Source organism: Orycteropus afer, unplaced genomic scaffold (genome assembly GCF_000298275.1).
Source record: "Orycteropus afer afer isolate SDZICR_OR568_19922 unplaced genomic scaffold, OryAfe1.0 scaffold00058, whole genome shotgun sequence".
Lineage (NCBI taxonomy): Eukaryota > Metazoa > Chordata > Mammalia > Tubulidentata > Orycteropodidae > Orycteropus > Orycteropus afer.
In genome coordinates this window covers 10,726,868-10,746,055 of record NW_006921645.1, presented here as the reverse complement: position 1 = coordinate 10,746,055, position 19,188 = coordinate 10,726,868, and the positions used below count along the sequence as shown (strand labels likewise).

At 44.3% G+C, this 19,188-nt stretch overlaps 1 protein-coding gene across 1 annotated transcript; it reads right to left on the bottom strand.

The window, feature by feature from the left end:
- Positions 1 to 3,575: 3,575 nt before the first annotated feature.
- On the bottom strand, positions 3,576 to 17,732 carry FKBP1B (FKBP prolyl isomerase 1B). The gene is made up of 4 exons (XM_007939266.2): positions 17,696 to 17,732; positions 10,630 to 10,677; positions 4,731 to 4,843; positions 3,576 to 3,704 (listed from the first exon to the last, which is right to left on the bottom strand). The coding sequence occupies exons 1-4, from the start codon at positions 17,730 to 17,732 to the stop codon at positions 3,576 to 3,578; spliced, it is 327 nt and encodes a 108-aa protein (XP_007937457.1).
- Between the last annotated feature and the right edge of the window lie 1,456 nt (positions 17,733 to 19,188).

Genomic DNA, 19,188 nt, shown 5'->3' with positions numbered 1-19,188 from the left:
CATTTCTGCTTAACAACTTTCAATGGTTCTCACAGGACAATATTCAAACACTTTAGCATATTTATTGCATGATAATTTTGTGCTACCTTTTTTTTTTTTTTTGAAATTGTGCTGCAGGTGCAAGTTTACAGAGCAGAGTTTGTTTTACATTCAACATTTCGTGTACATTTGGTTTCATGCCCCTATTACCGTCCCCAACTCTAACCCACTCTTCTCCCCTTCCTTTCCAGTAAACCCCGCCCCCAGTTCCCCTCATAGTTATGCACTCTTGTGTGTCCTGCATTTCCTCCATGCAAATGTGCCCTCTGGTGCCCTGTGGTCAGTTGCTCCAAGGGATGCATCTCCATTGAGTATGTGGGTGCATCACCCTGGGTTGAGTGGTCTGTGTGTACATCTTATTTACTGTTGGGCTAAGAGCCAGCCCCATGGAGTGAGTTTTATTCCAGGCCCGAAGTGTATCCCAAGACCATAGCATTGGGGGTGACACCAGACTCCATCCGACTGATAATTCTGGTCATTATGTTTTTGGATTATGTTCCACATTTTTCCTCCCACTCTATCCAGGATCTCCAGTTATGATCCTTTCCCTAGTGGTTGGCATTGGTAGGCGGGCACCATCTAGTTTTTCTGGTCTTGAGATCCATCATGTTCTAGGGCTGATTGCTTCCAAATGCTGTTGGTTTTTTACACTCTTCTTCACTTCGGACGATAGGAGACCATTAGATGCATCTTAGATAGCTGCTTGAAAGCTTCTAAGACCCCAGTTGCTACTCACCAACGTAGGTTGTGAAGCAAGATTTTTATGTATTTTATTGTGCCAATTGAGTCTGATGTCCCTCAATACTATGGTCCTGAGTTGGTAGATCCATTGGATCTCTCTTCCACAGTGTCTGGCTGTCTGTGAGGGATTGCTGTATGTCTCCTGTTGTTTCTGTAAGGATGTGTTATCTTTTTTTAAAGAAAAAACTTTTTGTAATTTGGGTGAAAGTTTATGGAGCAAATTAGTTTTCCACTCAACAATTCATACACATTTTGTTTTGTGACATTGATGGCAATCTCCACAATTAACAGCACTCTTCCCACTTCCTCCCTGTGGTTACTGTTTCCATTCCTCCTTTTTTCCTATCACTTCCTGCCTTCTGAGGTTTATTCCTAGCTAAATGCTGCCCTTTTGATGTCATATGGTTGATTGTTCTAAGGAGGCATACCTCCGGTGTTATCGTTCACCTTATAGGCCTGTCTATCATTTGGCTGAAAGTTGAGCCACGGAGCTGAGTTCAGTTCCAGGCCTCAAGAGTGTATAAGGGCCATAGTCTCAGGGGTTCCACCAATTTCTATTAGACCAGTAGGCCTGGTCTTTTTTTATTATTTTGAGTTTTGTTCCACATTTTTCTCACTGTAACCAGGACCTCCTATTGTGCTCCCCTTCAGAGAAAGCAGTGGTAGCCTGGTACCATCTAGTTCTGGTTCATATGTAAGTCCTTTGGACCAATTGTTTTCTTGTGCCTTTGATTTTCTTCATTCTTCTTTGCTCTGGATGAGGAGAGATTAATAGTTTTAAGAGCACTAGTAAAGTAGGGTCATACCTAATTTATCTGCATAGCCCACCATATTCTCTAAAGGTAATACCCACTGCCCACTGCTATCAAGTCCAACTCATAACAACTATAGGACTGAGTAGAACTGTCCCATAGGGTTTCCAAAACTATAAATCTTTATGCAAACAGACTGCCTCATCTTTATCCTGCAGAGCAGCTGGTGGGTTTGAACTGCTTACCTTTTGGTTAGCAGCCTAATGCTTTAACCACTGTGCCACCAGAGCTCCTTCTGAAGGTGATAGCCAGTAGGTGTATGATCCCACAGTGGGTACCTAAAATAGTCTTGATGCCATTTTTAGTTATCCTATTTGACATCACAACAGAAAACACTACTACATCTTTTATACGTACTGAATTCTGAGAAATTATCATAGGCATTTTTGTCATCAAGGAAAGCTGGAAACCAGGATATCCTGAATGAAATATTCCAGAAAGGAATGAGTGCAGCACCCTCCTGTGGCCCACAGTAGAGATAAGCAGAGGGACTTTGGGTGATTAAAAGTAAAGCAGCCCCTTTCTTCATTTTCTCCATCTAAAAGCACAGCCTCTTCATTAACTACTCAACCCCTCAGTACAGTTAGCTAGGGCTTCTCAGAGATGAAACGGGTAGATGAAGTAGTCAAAATGACATGGCTGCATATCACATACATAACATCATGTGACAGTGTCAATGGGTTGGTGAAGGAAAATTATTACTGTCACCAGCCCCCTCCCTCCTTGATCCTATAATGATTCCAAGTCATCACTGAATGAATAATGCTGACTATGGTCACAAGCTTTTCTTACCCTATGCCAGTTAAAATCTTATTCACACCGCCCTACCCACAACCCACCCCAATAAGTGGATTGATTTTTAAAACCTAATTAGGGATTCCAATGAGTTAAAGTAAATGTAAATGAAAATATGCAGTATATATGGAAACAAATTTAGGATATTACATTCTTCTCAGAACTAACTATTCAAGATAAGTTAGAGCAAATGTAGAGGAAACTAAGTATTTGTGAAACAGGCTCAAGATCACATTCTTTTCCAAAGTAACTTCCCAATCTGAGTTAGTGTGTGGCTCCAAGCTCATAACCTTCAGTTTCTTCAAATGCACAAAATGTTCTGTCTACCTGGATGTGAGGAACTCATACCTCTTTCTCCAAAACCAAAGAAATAGAGATTGTACTCACAAAAATGCTCACATTCCATATTTGGTTACTAGGCTGCCGGATTTGAACACAACGTATTCTTTTAATACTCCAGAGCAGACTCAAGCTGGTGAGATGAGTGGAGGTAATACCTTTCTTGTAGGGTTGCATTGAGTATTAGTAATAATTTATTTACAAGTATACAGAACAAGGCCCAGGATGTACAATGCTCACATTGTAGCCATTATGTTTATGATCACTCTTCTAAGCAAGGTGGACACTTTTCCCCACCCTTGTCCCAAGATCAACTGGCTTGTGTGGTCCTTAAAGCACTTCCAATTTATAATAAGGATAGACAGGAATTAGTCAAGCACATAGCCTTTATTTTACATACTATTTCCAAATAGGACATTTGTTTAAGTTAGCAGCAAACAGAACTTACAAGTGACAACAAAGGTAACTGGCTCAAGTCCCTCTGTGTACACTGTGTACATTTCATATCTGAGCACCTTGTGTGTCTGGCTTAAGTGAAGGTAAGGCAGTGTAGATTGTGCAAACAGGAAATCGGTGTTCTGTGATCAGGAATGGCTACTACATGCATCACACGAAATGCACAAACTGAAATGTGTCAATCTGCAACTGAAGTTTCCTCAAGCCAAGATGCATGTGAACAATGGCAAACACATAAAAAGCAACTTGGGCAGAGAGAATGGATAATGCCGTGGGGCAGTGAGGTGAGCACACTGATCAAGAGCCCCAAACAGAAGGAGCCGTCCCAGTGGCAGAGCAGGCTGGGAGGGTGAGCAGCAGCCATCTCCAGCCACCTTGAGTTCCTTCCTGCCTTCATTCTAAGTTGAGCAGCTCCACGTCAAAGATGAGGGTGGCATTGGGAGGGATGACACCAGGGTGGCCTGTGGCTCCATACGCCACATCAGGGGTGCAGGTCAGCTTCGCCCTCTGCCCCAAGCTCATCTAGCAGGGATAGAGGCAGATGGGGAGAGGAGAAAGAGGACCCAGCTTGATTTAAAAGAAAAAGGTAAGGTAACTATGGTATTTTCCCAAACCATTTTCATGGTAACTCTGCAGGACTAAGATTATTTTAAATGTGGCTGGTTGAAGCTGCTAAGATCTATTAACAAATGTACAGGTTCTGCCTCAAAATAGCAAGAGACTTGACTATGGGACAATAACTTCCATAAAGTAGTCTCAACATTCATTCATTGAACAAACTACTGATTACGCCATTAGTGTATGGCCCAAACATTTCTATTTGTTCATGATTGTTCATCACTCTCTTCCAAAGAGTCTGAGATATGCAGTTCATCAAAGAAGTTAGAGATCAGAGGCTACGGGAAGGTGGCAGGTTAAGAGGTCTACTCAAATGGGGCACTGTATGACTTCATAGGTCAGACCAAGAAAGAAGAACTTGAACCAAGGTTCATCACAGCAATAGGCAATAACCTGCTTGGCATTGGTTGGATAAATGGTAGAATTTGAATAAGGTCTGTAAGTTAGTAAATAACATTGTGTCAGTGTTGATTTCCTGGTTTTGATCATTGTACTTCACTTGTGTAAGATGTTAACATTTGGGGAAACTGAGTGAAGAGCTCTGTACTATTTTTGTACTATTTTCACAAGTCTGAAATTTTTTCAAAATAAAGTCAAGGAAAATAAACTTTCTTGACCTACCCCTCCCCAGCTCTTCTGCCATCTCGGTCTTGGACAGCTGGTAGCTCACAGGCCGCCTTGGTTAGTTCTGAGCAAGCCGGGAGCAGGGGTCGGGGAATATGCTTAGAATGAGAGCCCCCAGTGACACAAAGGAGGGCATCCTGGCAGTGAAAGTAGTGGGGACACAAAGCCAGGACTGTTCACCAGATGGCACTGCCATACCCTGGCGGTAGTGGTCTATAATAGGAGGAGGGTGGGGGGTGAAGGGCAGAGTGCTGAGCCCAGGTCCCTGACTCCGCAGATCCCCTTTAATGAGAATCCTCGTCCTACCTGGGCTGTGCCCTCTTCAAAACCCTTGATGACTTCCTGTTTGCCAATTCTGAACTTGAAAGGTTTGTTTCTGTCTCTGGATGAATCAAATTTCTTCCCATTTTGGAGCATTCCTGCCAAAGCAAAAGCAAGGGTGGAAAAGAGTTGTGGTCATGGGTTAACTACTAATTCAGATTCATCATGTCCAAAATGGAATTCCTATCCTTCTTAAACTGGCTCCTCTTCCAATCCTCCCCATTGGTCCTGCTGCCTGAGCAAGCAACCTGGACGCTGTCCTGAACTCTTCACTCTGCCTCACTCCCACATTCAAGTTGTCACCAAATCCTATATATCTTCCACATCCACCTGTTTTCCCCATTTCTGTTACCACCACTCTGTGGTCTCACCAAGTCGCCGTTATGTCTCACTTGTTTACAGCAACGGTCTCCTAATTGGTCTTCCTACTCCATATGTATGCCTCCATTCTGTTCTCCACACTGCACTCTGCTGGATTTTCAAAAATATATATCTGATTGTATTATCCCTCTGGTTAAAGCACTCCACGAAGCTCCCCCCTGGCAGAATCCAAATGCCTGTACTGTGTACAGGTACTGCAAAATCTGGCTGTCACCTGCCTGAGAGCCTTCTCTGTGCTCTCCTCTTCCTTGCCTTTCCCTATGTGCTGTTCACATCACACCTTTCTCAAATGCCTCTATACTTCAGAACTTTTTTTGTGCTACTTTTGCAGCCTGAAGGCCTGTTTTCTTAGGCCTCTCAGCCTTAGGTGGAGTCCTCACCTGGTTTCCCTGAGGTTCCTCTAACGTATCAAAATGAAAGGTCACATCACCCCTGATGCAATGAACCAGGTGACCCAGCTGGCCAGTGGTGCTCTCTAGACCCCACACAAACAGAGCTGAACACTCTAGGTGCTGTTTCCAGTAGCTCGAAATTTCTCCCAGCCTTGTCATTCCTGAGGTACATGTTGCCTCAGTCCAGCAGCCCAAAGCCCAAGAGTTGTTTTTCTATTCTTATTGATGACTGATCCAGAGATCAGTCCTTCTGTGAATGATGCCATTCTGCAACTTCTTGCAGCCCCTGGACAACATAGAAGGCAATTTGGGACCAAAGAGATTGATTCTGACTTCACTCTGGCACTAACTTACTATGTGACATTAGGCAAGTCACTTCCTCTCTCAAACCCTCAGGTTTACCATGTTTAAAATGGGGACAAGGCTAACCTCAGGTCTGAGCATCTATGATTATATTCCTCATTCCTACAACTTAAATGTGTAAAGAGAAACAGTCTTTTTTACCTATTTTCTGGGTAGAATAAATTGGGCTCTTGCCCTGGGTTTTCTAAATCAGACAAAGGAGAAAACTCTGCTGGTGACACAGAGATACATACAGATGGATGCTAAGGAGATAAATACAAGCTCATACATATCCCATGGACTGCTAAGATATTTGAATACACACACGTAATTAGGCACACACACTCAGAAGAAGAAGCCCAACTGGCCAGATACTAAGACAATATTTAGATCCACAGATCTACATAGACACACATGGACACATACTTTGACAAATATGCTCATGGATGCCCCATACATACACTCACACATTCACACACTCCATTTAAAGATGGACTTTCTCATTCTCTAATTCTTTCATGCTTCATAGAATTTCATTTATTTCAGGCCATATACAGTTATTGACTGCAACAAGTTCAGCCAGAACTCCATGCTGTCCAGAAACAGATGTACATCAATATAATTACCTGATTTGACAATTGTGCCACTGAAATGCAGTGGATAAAGGATGATTTTGTTGTGTTTTATTAATGTTGCTAGATCCATTGTAACCATACAGGGAAAAAATGAACTTCAACCTCTACAGCACCCACACACAAAAATCAATTCCAGATGAATCACAGAACTAAATATAAAAGACAAAATAACAAAGCATCTACAATGTAATAAATAGAAGAATATTTTCATGACCTAGGAATAGAAAGATTGCTTGAACAAGATACAAAAAAGAGTAACTATAAAGGAAAAGATTAATAAATTGGACTTCATTAAAATTAAGAACTTCTGTTCAAAAGACAACACTAAGAGAGTGAAAAAGGCAAGCCACAATGTGGAAGATGTTTGGAACAGATACAATCAACAAAAGATTTTATCCAAAAAATATAAAGAACTTTCAAATAAAAAAATACACTCCTACTTTGTTGCCTAATGTCTGGGGTCTTAAAAGCTTGCAAGCAGCCATCCAAGGCACAACAATTGGTCTCAATTCACCTGGAACAACAGAGGAAGAAGACTCAAGAACAGGAGGAGGTTATGGAATGTGTGGCTACTTCCCTCCATGAACAATTGCTCCTTTGCCCTGAGACGAGAAGAACTGGATAGTGCCTGGCTACCATTATTGAACATTTTGATCAAAGATTCCATAGAAGAATCCTGATCAAGAGGGGGAAAATGCAGAACATGATTTCAAATTTTTACAGATTCTAGATTTTCTAGATCCATGGAAGATGGATGAATTCCTGAAACGTGCCCTGAGATAATTTTTACATTTTAAATAAAAATGTCCCCCAAAGTCTTCAAACCGAGCAGTACCATAGTTTAGCATAGTGCCTAAGGCACTTGATTGCTAACCAGAAGGTTGGCGGTTCAAACCCACCAGCCACTCCTCAGAAGGAAGGCTGGGCAAACTACTTCCATAGTGATACTGCCTCGGAAACTCAAGGAGGGGTCGCCATGAGTCAGGTCCGACTCGACGGCACTTAACAACAACAACAGTGAAAAAGAGCTGCCTTGAGCATGATGCTCTTTTAAGAACTATCAATATGGGATCAAATTGACAACAGCAACTTGAAAGATTAAATAGAAACTTTAGGGGCAGTGAGTTTATATTAGTGAGGGAGGAACAACTCAGAAAAGGGAGATAAGAATGGTTATACAACTTGAAGGATGTAATTAATGTCACTGAACTATAAATGTAGAAACTTTTGAATTGGTGTATGTTTTGCTGTGTATGTGCTCAACATAACAAAATAAAATAAAATTTAAGGAAAAAAAAAAAGAAAAAGGCAGACAATCTAACCTTATTAAATGGACAAAATGTATACAGACAAAAAAGATATTCAAGTGGACAATAAGTACAAGAAAAGGTGTTCAACTCCATTAGTCATCAGGGAAATGCAAATTAGAACCACAATGAGGGCACCCACCAGAGCAGGCCCAAATCAAAAACAAACAAACAAAACACTGACAATACCAAGTGTTGATGAGGATCCGGAGTAACTGGAACCCTCATACTCTGCAGGTGAAAGTGTAAATTGGCACTACTTTGGGAAGCTGTTTGACAGTATCTGCTAAAGCTGTGCATACCCTGTATGTTGTTGCTGTTATGTGCCATCGAGTCAGACCCAACTCATAGCGACCCCTCCTTGGGTTTTGGAGGCGATATCACAACAGAAGTAGATTGCCCCATCTTCCTTCCGAGGAGTGGCTGGTGGGTTTGAACCACCAGGCTTCTGGTTAGCAGTCAAGAGCCTTAGGCACTATGCTACCAGAGCTCCTCATACCCTGTATATACCCTGCAATTCCACTTCTGGGTACAGATGAACAGAAACATGTACATAAAGGTACCAAAGGCATCTACAAGACTCTTCTTCAAAGCAACATTATTTGTTAATAACCAAAAACTATAAACAACTCAAATATTCCTCATCAGTAGAAAGAATGAATCAATTGTATATTCATACAATGAAATACTATACAGGAATGAAAAAGAACAAACTACTGTGGACGAATACCACAATGTTGAGTGAAATAAGCCGAACACAAAAGATCATAGTCAAGAAGAGTACATACTGTATAATTCTATTTCTATACAGTTCAAAAACAGGCAAAACTAATTTGTGGAGATAAAAGTCTGATTAATGTCTATCTTTAAAGATATAATGACCAGGAGGAGGCACAAGGGAGACTTCTCAGGGTGCTGATAATGCTTTATATGCTGGTCTGGGTGGTGGGTAGAGTTCCTGAGTGGTGGAAAGGGCTGCTAACTTCATCAGAAGTGCCTTGGAAGAAAGGCCTGGCTATCTCCCAAAAGCTCTATGGAACACAGTTCTACTTTGACACATGTAGGGTCACCATCAGTGGGAATTGACTCAACAGTGGTGGTGGTGGTAGGTGGTAGTTACTTAAGTGATCACTTTGAAAACATACATTGAGCTGTACATCTTCAATTTATGATCTCCATTGTATGTATTTTAAAAGTCCCACACGGTATCTTGCTCTGTTCGATAAGACAGTCTCTCCCCAAACCAGAGCCGCTCAGCTGATGTGTTTAGTGGACACTGCCTGTTCTCTGTGTGTTGTGAAAAGTCTTTGCAGAAGGATGTGGTTTCGGTAACTTGATAAGTACTGGTCTGTCTGCAATATGTAGAACAGATAAATCAATTACATGGGTCAGAGGCCCCAGCGGACTCATGGTAATTAGGCCACATCACCGGGAGATAAAACATAGCTCCAGCCCACTGACGTCAGCGACTGGCAACACAGCTGTTGAGAAACATCCACTCTGTCTGCCTAGAATTAACCTGGTGCTTCACACTGGCCCAGAGAACTGCTAAAAATGGCCCCATCCGATTACGTCCTAGAAATTAAACTGGCCTTGCTGCCTGCTAAGTGGCTGAGTTTGCCACATTTGGAAGCAGGTCACAAGGTAGAACTCTCACCCCCATTCCTTGCACCTTGGAATTATCTTACTGCCAGCAATTCTGAGGAAGTCCATCTAGAATGTTCCTCAGCCTTACCTGCATTCAGATACAGATCATACATGAAGGTAAGCAGAGATGTGGGGCCCTCCTCCGGGCTCCCACAGCACCGAGACAGGCACTACCATCATCCCACCCATCACACTACACAGAGCCTCCTGTTGACTTTTATGCCCCCGTCCTCTACCTCTGCTCCATCTCAGCCCAGTGAAGGGATCCTTCCTTTTCATCTTTGTGCCCCAGTGCCCAGCACAGTATCTCACACACAGCAGGGGCTCAGCAGGCCAAACTGAATACAGGTAGTCCCCGACTTAGGACATACTGGAGTTATGATGAACTGTACTTACATCCATCTGTACATATTTTCATTAGTAATATGTACTACATACAATGTTGCAGCATGTAATTTGCTGATGTTACCATTCTCAGATGTTTGTCCTCAGATGCTCAACATGATGATTTATAAACATACTGAGAATAAAAAGCAATAATAATGAAAACTGAAAAAAAAACGAGGTATTTGACTTACATCAGAACCAGCTTACAATGGAGTTACTGGAATGGAACCCCTTCATAAGTGGGGGACTACCTGTAGTCCATTTCTAAAAAGAGAAAAGAAATTCTGAGGATGCTGACCTCCTCTTCTCTAATAATACTGTAGGATGAGAAGAGTCTGCCTGAGACAGTCAGGGCTCTTGAACTTTAAGAGGAGCTCTGGTGGCACAGTAGTTAAAGCATTTGGCTGCTAACCAAAAGGTTAGTGGTTCAAACCTACCAGATGCTCTGCAGGAGAAAGATAAGGCAATCTGCTTCCATAAAGATTTATAGTCTTGGAAACTCTATGGGGCAGTTCTACTCCATCCTATGAGTCAGAATTCACTTCACGGCAGTAGGTTGTTCCCCCCCCCCCCAAATATCAGACAGAACCACAAGGGTCCAGGCTCCCATTTGGCTGCATCAGATGAAAGGGACTGGAGGTGCATGACTCAGTAGGAGGATGGGACCATGGAGGGCCTTGTTGGTATAAGCAGGGAGTTATTGACCTTGCAAGCCCTCTTTCTGAGGGGGTATAAGAGAAGAAACCTGCCTGGAGTGAGGAAACTCTGGGTGAGAGTGGGGAGAGAGGCCTACCTGTGTAGTGTACCACACACGTCTGGCCCTTCTTGGGGAACGTCCTTCCTGTAGGGAGACAGAGGGCAGATAAAGGAGAAGAGTATTGGAAAAAACATCTGGGACATTCAGGTGTGATCGTGCTCAAAAACATAGGCCCACATCCCCTTCTACAGCCTAGGTCCCAGCACTCCACACTATGGAGATGTCCTAGCCCTAGTTCTGGTTCCATGCCTCGTATGAGCCAGAACTTGTCACTTCACTTCTCTGGCCTGAATTTGAATGTTCTTCCCTCTGTTTCCTCAACTCCACTCTCCTGGTTCTCTTTCTTCCTCTGATTGCTCCTTCTATTTTCCTTCACCCTTTCCACCAAAATTTACTGAGTATCGATTGTGTGTGAGGCCTGGGCCTGATTCTGGGGAGACAGCAGTGAACAATACAGATAAGGTCCCTGCTTTATGTTCCAATGGAGGGAAACAAATAAAACAGATACACAAGATAGTTAAAGATTATGATAAAAGCTCTGAATGAAAGAAACATGATGATGAATTAAAGAGAGATACACTGTGACAGGTCATTTTAGAAAGGCTGGTCAAAGACAGTCCCTCAGAGTAGGTGACATTTGAGCTGAGACTTGAAGGATGAGCAAAACAGTGGGAAAGAGCACTCTGAAAAGAGGGAACAACAAGTGCACAACCCTCGAGGCAGGGATGGATGAGCATACTTGCAGAATAGAAAGGACACCAGGTGACTGGAAAGAAGTGAGCAAGAAGGGGAGAGGTGAGAAGAACCCAGATCAGGAAGAGCAGGATTTAATTGTAAGTGCAATGGGAAGTCACTGGAAGGTTTCAAGCAAGAGAATGGCATAACTGGAATTAAGATTTTATAAACTCACTCTGACTGCTGTGTGTAGGATGGACAGTTAGGCGTCTGTTGCAATAATCCAGACAAGAAATCAATGATGGCTTGAATTAAGGTTGTGGCAGCAGAGGAGAGAGCAAAATATACTGGAGACATATTTTGGAAGCAGAGCTGACAGGGCATGCTAATGGATTGGATATGGGGTCCAGGATGAGGGGAAAGGAGTAAATAAGGATGATGCCTAGGTTTTCAGTTTGGGCAACTGGGGGAATAATGGAGCTATTTCCTGAGATAGGGAAGACTGGGGAGGAAAAGATTGGTGCAGGGGGCAATCAAGTGCTATGTTTTGGATATGCTAAGCTTGAGACGCCTATTAGATGTCAAGTTTGTCTTGCAAGTAGGCAAATGGAGAGTCTGTACTGTAGATACAAGTCTGTGTGGAACCAGGGGTGGATTACCCAATAAGCAAGGTATTACCCAATAAGCAAGGTAAGCACAGGCTTACCTTACTTACTTACTGGGTATTCCATCCCTGTCAGGGATTGTATATTTGAAAAGAGGCTTTGTTTCTATAGGAAGGTGCTGTGGGGTTGGGAGAGAGACAGATGCCAGCCATAGCTAGAAGCAAAAAATTTGATGTGAAAAATGTGAAATTGTTCACTACAGATTAGTAAGTAAGCACAAGTAAGCTTGTGCTTTCCTTGCTTACTGGGTAATCTGACACTGGGAGGAATTTAGAGTCATGGGGCTTTAAAGCCATGGGGCTGGATTACAAAGCCTATTGTTGTTAGCTTCCATCAAATTGGCCCCCAATTCATGGTGGCTTCGTGCACAATGGAACAAAATGCTGCTCAGTCATGTCATGCACATGATTGGGTGCGGATCTGATCTTTGTGACCCATAGGGTTTTCATTCATTGAGTTTCAGTAGATTGCCAGGCCTTTCTTCCTAGTTCATCTTAGTTTAGACGCTCATAGCAACATGCAAGCCTCTACCGATAGATAAGTGACGGCTGCACATGAGGTGCATTGGTCAGGAATCAAACCCAGGTCTTCCACATGGAAGGCAAGAATTCTACCACTGAACCACCACTGCCTTCACAACAAAGCTTAGGGAGGGTTAACACTGAGGCAATATTTAGAGGACTCTGTAAGGTTGCTCTGGTAGCGTAGTGCCTAAGGCACTTGACTGTTAACCAGGAGGCTGGCGATTCAAACCCACCAGGCACTCCTTGGAAGGAACGTTGGGCAATCTACTTCCATAGTGATACTGCCTCAGAAACCCAAAGAGGGGTCACTACGAGTCGGGTCCAACTCGATGGCACATAACAACAAATAGGGTTGCTAGGAGCTCTGGTAGCCTAGTGCCTAAGGCATTTGATTGCTAACCAGAAGGCTGGTGATTCGAACCCACCAGCCACTCCTTGGAAGGAAGGTTGGGCAATCTACTTCTGTAGTGATACTACTCAGAAACCCAAGGAGGGGGTCTATGAGGCGGATACATCTCTATGGCAGTGGGTTATAGGGTTGCTATGACTCAGAACTGACTCAGTCGCAATAGATTTGAGGAAGCATGGAGGAAGGAGCAACTAACTGACTGAGGGAGTCAGGGAAAGCACTATAGAGGAGATAATGGTTAAACTGGTCTTAAAAAATGAGTGAGAATTTGCCAGAGTAAGAAATGGGAAGTAATCTGGGAAACAGGAACCGCACAAATAAAGATTGTTGTTGTTAGGTGCTGTCAAGTTGTCTCCAACTCCTAGCAACTCTCTATGTACAACAGAACGAAACACTGCCCAGTCCTGCGCCATCCTCATGAATCTTGCTATGCCCGAGCCCACTATTGCAGCCACCGTGTCAATCCATCTTGGAGAGGGTCTTCCCCTTTTTGGCTGACCCTCTATTTTACCAAGCATGGTATCTTTCTCCAGGGACTGGTCCCTTCTGAAAACATGATGAAATCTGCCCATTCTCACTTCTAAGGAGCATTCTAACTGTACATCTTCCAAGACAGATTTGTTTGCTCTTCTGGCAGTCCATGGTACTTTCTGTATTCTTTGCCAACACCACAATTCAAAGGCATCAACTCTTCTTCAGTCTTCCTTATTTGTTGTCCAGCTTTCACATGCATATGAAAACCAAAAAACCAAACTCACTGCTGTCGATTCGGACCTGACTCATAGTAACCCCTCCTTGGGTTCTTCAGGCAGTATCACTACGGAAGTAGATTGTCCAATCTTCCTTCCAAGGAGTGGCTGGTGGGTTTGAACGGCCAGCCTTCTGGTTAGCAGTCAAATGCCTTAAGCACTATGCCACCAGAGCTCCCACATGCATATGAAGTGATTGAAAATACCATGGCTTGGGTCAGGTTCACCTTAGTCCTCAAAGTGACATCTTTGCTCCTTAACACTGTAAAGAGATCTTTTACAGCAGATTTCCCAGTGCAATATGATATCTGACTTCTTGACTGCTGTTCCATGGATGTTGATTATAAATCTAAGTAAAATGAAACTTCAATCTTTTCTCCATTTATCATGATATTGCTTATTGGTCCAGTTGTGAGGATTTTTGTTTTCTTTATATCTAGGTGATATCCATACTGAAGACCATAGTCTTTGATCTTTATCAGTAAGTGCTTCAAGTCATCTTCACTTTCAGCAAGCAAGGTTGTGTTGTCTGGTTAATGAGTTTTCTTCCAATCCTGATGCCACATTCTTCTTCATATAAATCAAGATTAGAATCAAGTAACAGCAAGAGCCCTATCTTTTTTAAAGGAGCTCTGGTGGCACAATGGCTAAACGCATTCAGCTGCTAACCAAAAGGTCTGAGGCTTGATCCCACCAGTTGCTCTGTGGAAGGAAGGTGAGGCAGTCTGCTTCTGTAAAGATTTACAGCCTTAGAAACCCTATGGGGCAGTTCTACTGTGTCCTATAGGGTCGCTGTGAGTCAGAATTGACTCGATGACATTTGCTTTGTCTTTTTCACTGTTGTAACTTTAGCCCTAGAACACAGTAAATGTTTAATAAATATATGCTGAATGAATGGTGTATTTAACAACTTGCAGGCAGCTAGGGAAAGATGAACAAAATCTGATGGTGGGAATAGAGACAAGCAGTAAGAGAAGAGGCACTGGTGGCACATATCACTGAGTGCCTGTAGAGATTGAATTGTGTTCCCCCAAAATATGTGTTTTATATCCTAAGCGCTATGCCTGTGGTTCTTCACTGATAAAGATAAAAGTCTTCAGTGTGGATTTCACCTCAATATAAAGAAAACAAAAGTCCTCACAAGTGGGCCAGTAAGCAACATCATGATAAATGGAGAAAAGATTGAGGTTTTCAGGGATTTCATTTTACTTGGATCCACAATCAACACCCATGGAAGCAGCAGTCAAGAAATCAAATGTCTTAAAAAGCAAAGATGTCACTTTGAAGATGAAGGTGTGCCTGACCCACGCCATGGTATTTTCAATCGCCTCATATGCATGTGAAAGTTGGATAATGAATAAAGAAGACCAAAGATGCATCTGAATTGTAGTACTGGCAAAAAATATCAAATGTACCATGGACTAATAGAATAATGAATAAATCTGTCTTGGAGGAAGTATAGCCAGAATGTTCCTAAGAAATAAGACTTGTCTTGTCATCTCATCAGAAGGGACTGGTCCCTGGCAAAGGATATAATGCTTGGTAAAACAGCAAAATAGGGGAAAATCCTCAATGAGATGGATGACATAGTGGCTGCAACAACTGGCTCAAGCATAGCAAGGATTGTGAAGATGGCATAGGACCTCGCAGTGTTTTGTTCTGTCATTCATAGGGTCATTATGAGTTGGAGGCCACTGGATGGGCACCTAACAACAAAGCTTGTGGTTGTAATTCCATTTGGGAAGGGGTTGTCTTTATTATGTTAATGAGACTAGATACGTGTGTTGTTGTTGTTGTTATGTGCTGTCAAGTCGGACTTGGACCCAACTCATAGGGACCCCTCCTTGGGTTTCTGAGGCAGTATCACTACGGAAGTAGATTGCCCCATCTTCCTTCTGAGGAGTGGCTAGTGGGTTTGAACCGCCAGCCTTCTGGTTTGCAGTCAAGTGTCTTAAGCACTATGCTACCAGAGCTCCCAGATAAGTGTAGGGAGTGTTTTAAATCAATCTCTTTTGAGATATAAAATAAATTAAGTAAGCATAAGAAGCTGAGATGGGGGAAGAGAGATGCCAAGCTACATGAAGACCACCCAGGAACAGAAGCTAGAAGAGACAAGGACCTTCTTCCAGAGCCGACAGGGAGAAGAAGGCTTCCTCTAGAACTGGCACCCTGCATTTGGACTTCTAGCCTCCTAAACTGAGAGAAAATATATTTCTGTTAAAGCCACCTATCTATGGTATTTCTATCATAGTAGCACTAGATAACTAAGGCAGGGCCCAGTATCCCTGAAGCCTGGAAAAAAATCATTAAAACATTTAATGCCTGAGGGACAGGAATGATCAGATGTGCACTTTTAAAAAAGACTTTGGGGTGTGGTACAGAAAATGAGTGGGGTGGGGTGAGGAGGCCAGACTAAAGGGAGGAGAGGTGAGACTGAAGGGGGGGGGTAGGTGAAACTGAAGGGAGGAAGTGAGACCGAAAAGCAGGTGATGTGAGGCTAAAGCAGGAGAGGTGAGACTGAAGGGGAAAAGGTGAGGTTGAAAGCAGTGAAATGAGTTTGGAGGCTATGCAGAAATTCGAGTTAGAGATGATGGTGGCCTGAACTAGGGTAGGGCTTGGAAAGCCCAGTGATATTAAGCAAGACTTGACAGGATTTGGTGAGGGTCTTGACCAGAGACAGGTGTCCCCTACATGGTAGCATTCTTATTGAAATATTAATTTCTATTTCCCCTCCTGGCTCTTTCATGCTTCCTTGACTCAAGGGTTTAGACAGGGCTGACAGTAGAAAGCCAAACCTCCAGCAAGCTTTCCCTAAACATTTACTGTCCCTCAAGAGAAAATGTCCCAAGTTTCTGGCTGAGGAGGGAGGATAAGGAGCCTCTAAAGGCAGAGGTTCCTATGAGCCAGGGCAAGGGAGAGGAGGCTTCCAGCCGGATCCAAGGACTCTGTGGCAGTGCCCTGGTGGTGACCAGGCCTCAGGAAAATGCTTCCTATGGTCTAGGCAAGAATCATGGGCAAAGAAGGGTGCACTCCACTGGTGAGCTGAGGTATCAGCTGTGTCTTCTAGGGCCCACTGTTTTTGAACATAGAAGGCAGCCTGGAATCAAGAGGCCCTCCGATTTCATATGGTAGGATTGCCAATAACGTCTGGTGTGAAATTTGCCCATCAAACCCTGCAGAATGACTGCTCTGGTCTGAGTTAAATTTTATTTAAGAAATAAAAAAATGGCTATTCCCTACACACCTCAGCCCAGTTATTCAAGGATGTCACCTGGAGTATCTGGTGTGGGACAGAGACACAAGGAACAGGGAACATTGAGGACTGCGTAGGGGGTGGAGGTGGGGAGCAGCTTAAGTTCTGTTTTGCACTTGCTGACTTTGAGCTATCCCATGGGACATCTAGGTATAGGCCAAGCAGCACCTGGATATATGGACAACTGTGAACTCAGGTGAGAGGTCTGGACAAGAGGTTTAGATGTGGAAACATTCGTTTTCCAGATGATAATGAAAGCCATGGAAGTGTAGAGGGTGAGTCGGGCAGGGAGGATAAAGCGAAATACAGTGATGGAAACGGAAGCGCTTCTCCCTTCCTAGACTGGCTGACCCTACAAGCGCCCACTGTCCAGCCCGCAGTGACCTGCTCGACAGGAGACCCTGGGTGCGTGGGGCGCATTAGAAGCGAGGAGCATTAAAGACCCCTCAAAGGCAGGTCCTTTCCTCGAATTCCAGGGCACACCTAGCAGGGCAAGGGAAGCAGGGCTAAAACCTGGCCCCGGCACAGCAGCAAATAACCGAACCAAGTGGTTCCTTCGGCGGCAGCTGGAGGACCCCGGGGCGGTGGCGGGGCGCAGACCACAGCCTCTGGGCCGCCACCTTCATTCTCCTAGGTGAGCCGGCGCGGAAGGGGTTGGTGGCGGATAGTCTTCTAGACCCCTAGGAATTCCGACCTCCAGCGGCTCCCCATGGTAAGCCCGCCCCCACCCCCCAACGGCACCCACCGCGCCACCTCTGAGTCAGACCCCCGCCCGCCCGGCTCCGCCCCGGGACCCTTTCCCCTCCCCCAGCTCCGCCGCTCAGTACCGTCTCCAGGGGAGATGGTCTCGATCTCCACGCCCATCGTGGTCTCACAGGCTCCGCCTCCGGGGGGGGGTCCCCGCTATTGCCCCGACCCCCTCTCGGCAATGACCCTGGCCCCGCTGGCTCTCCGGCTTGCCTCCCCGCCGCCACTGCAGAGCCCGAGGAGATGCGGCTGGAGTCGGGACCCGCGCGGGGAGGGGCCACGGGAAAGGGGGCGGCGGGGCGGAGCCGTGCGGAAAGGTGGGGTCCGCCGGGGAGGAGCCCGGGGGAAAGGACCTGGACTTGACTGCTCCGGAGCCTGGCCAGGCTAAAGATCTTCAACCCTGTGGGAGGGAAAGGTGTGGAGGGACAAGCGCAAGCACTCTCGTGTGCACCCACCCACTCATCCATCCATCCATCCATTCAGTACATATTTATTTAGCACCTACTCTGTGCTAAACTCTAAGGAGTCAACCCGGTCCGAAACACTAGGGGAGAAGACAAGCAATTAAACCAATACTTTAATTAGCTCAGTGTCCTGAGTTCAGAATGTTATGGAAGCACCAGCGAGGTACCTATCCTAACTGAAGGGCAGGAGCGTCGGGTCAGGGAGGCTTCCTGGATCTGTAGAGCGAAGATAGGAGGTGACACCAGCCATTGTTGGCCCTCCTCCCGCCCCTAAACCCTTATTCACCATTCTGTGTAGTTCAGCTCCACACGTGTTTTATTGGGTTTCCACATTTCCAGGCAAAATGCTGCAGCCTGGGGATGCCAATTGAATTAAGACAGGATTGCTGTCCTTGAGGAGCTAAATCTGTAACCAGACAGTTACAGCGTGGAGTAATTAGTGCTGTGCAATGAATGAATAATGAGTTCTACTTGAACTCTTCCACACTAGCCCCTTTACTTTCACCCAAAAGAGATGCCGGAATCTAGAAAACTGTTAAGGAAAGTAACAGTTGCTTGAAGTATGGCTGGAACTTTTAAAACTTCTTTCCTTATTATTTCCCACATTGTTCCTACAATTGATGTGAGGTATAATTTTGACAGATGGCTCTGGAAGATGGGCATAAGGAGTAAAGCCTGAGCAAAGATGTTCAGAGTGGGCTCTAGAAGTGTTCTCCGGTTTTCCCCACACTCCTTCTCCACAATGCTCCCAGGTGGCTAGGTCAAAGGCTTTTGGTTATCAGCATCACTGAAGGAGGACTGGCTATGTTGTTACAAGCTGAATAAAGACTATGCTGTGGGGATCACGACCTGAAATTCTGTATGGGCTACTCCACGGTATGGCCCAGAGTCTCCCAGGGAAGTAGCTGGTCTAAAGAAACCTAGTGATGCAGAATGGGCTGTCACCTTCAGAGTGGGTGTAGAATAGAGATTTGTAACTGATCCTTTCAAATGAAGCAGTTTCAGTTGAAGATAGTATTTTGTGTATGGTTAAGAACATTTTTCTGGGGACATTTTATCAAATTTTAGAGAGCTGTCCGCTCCCTTATCTCAAAAAAAAAAAAAAAAAA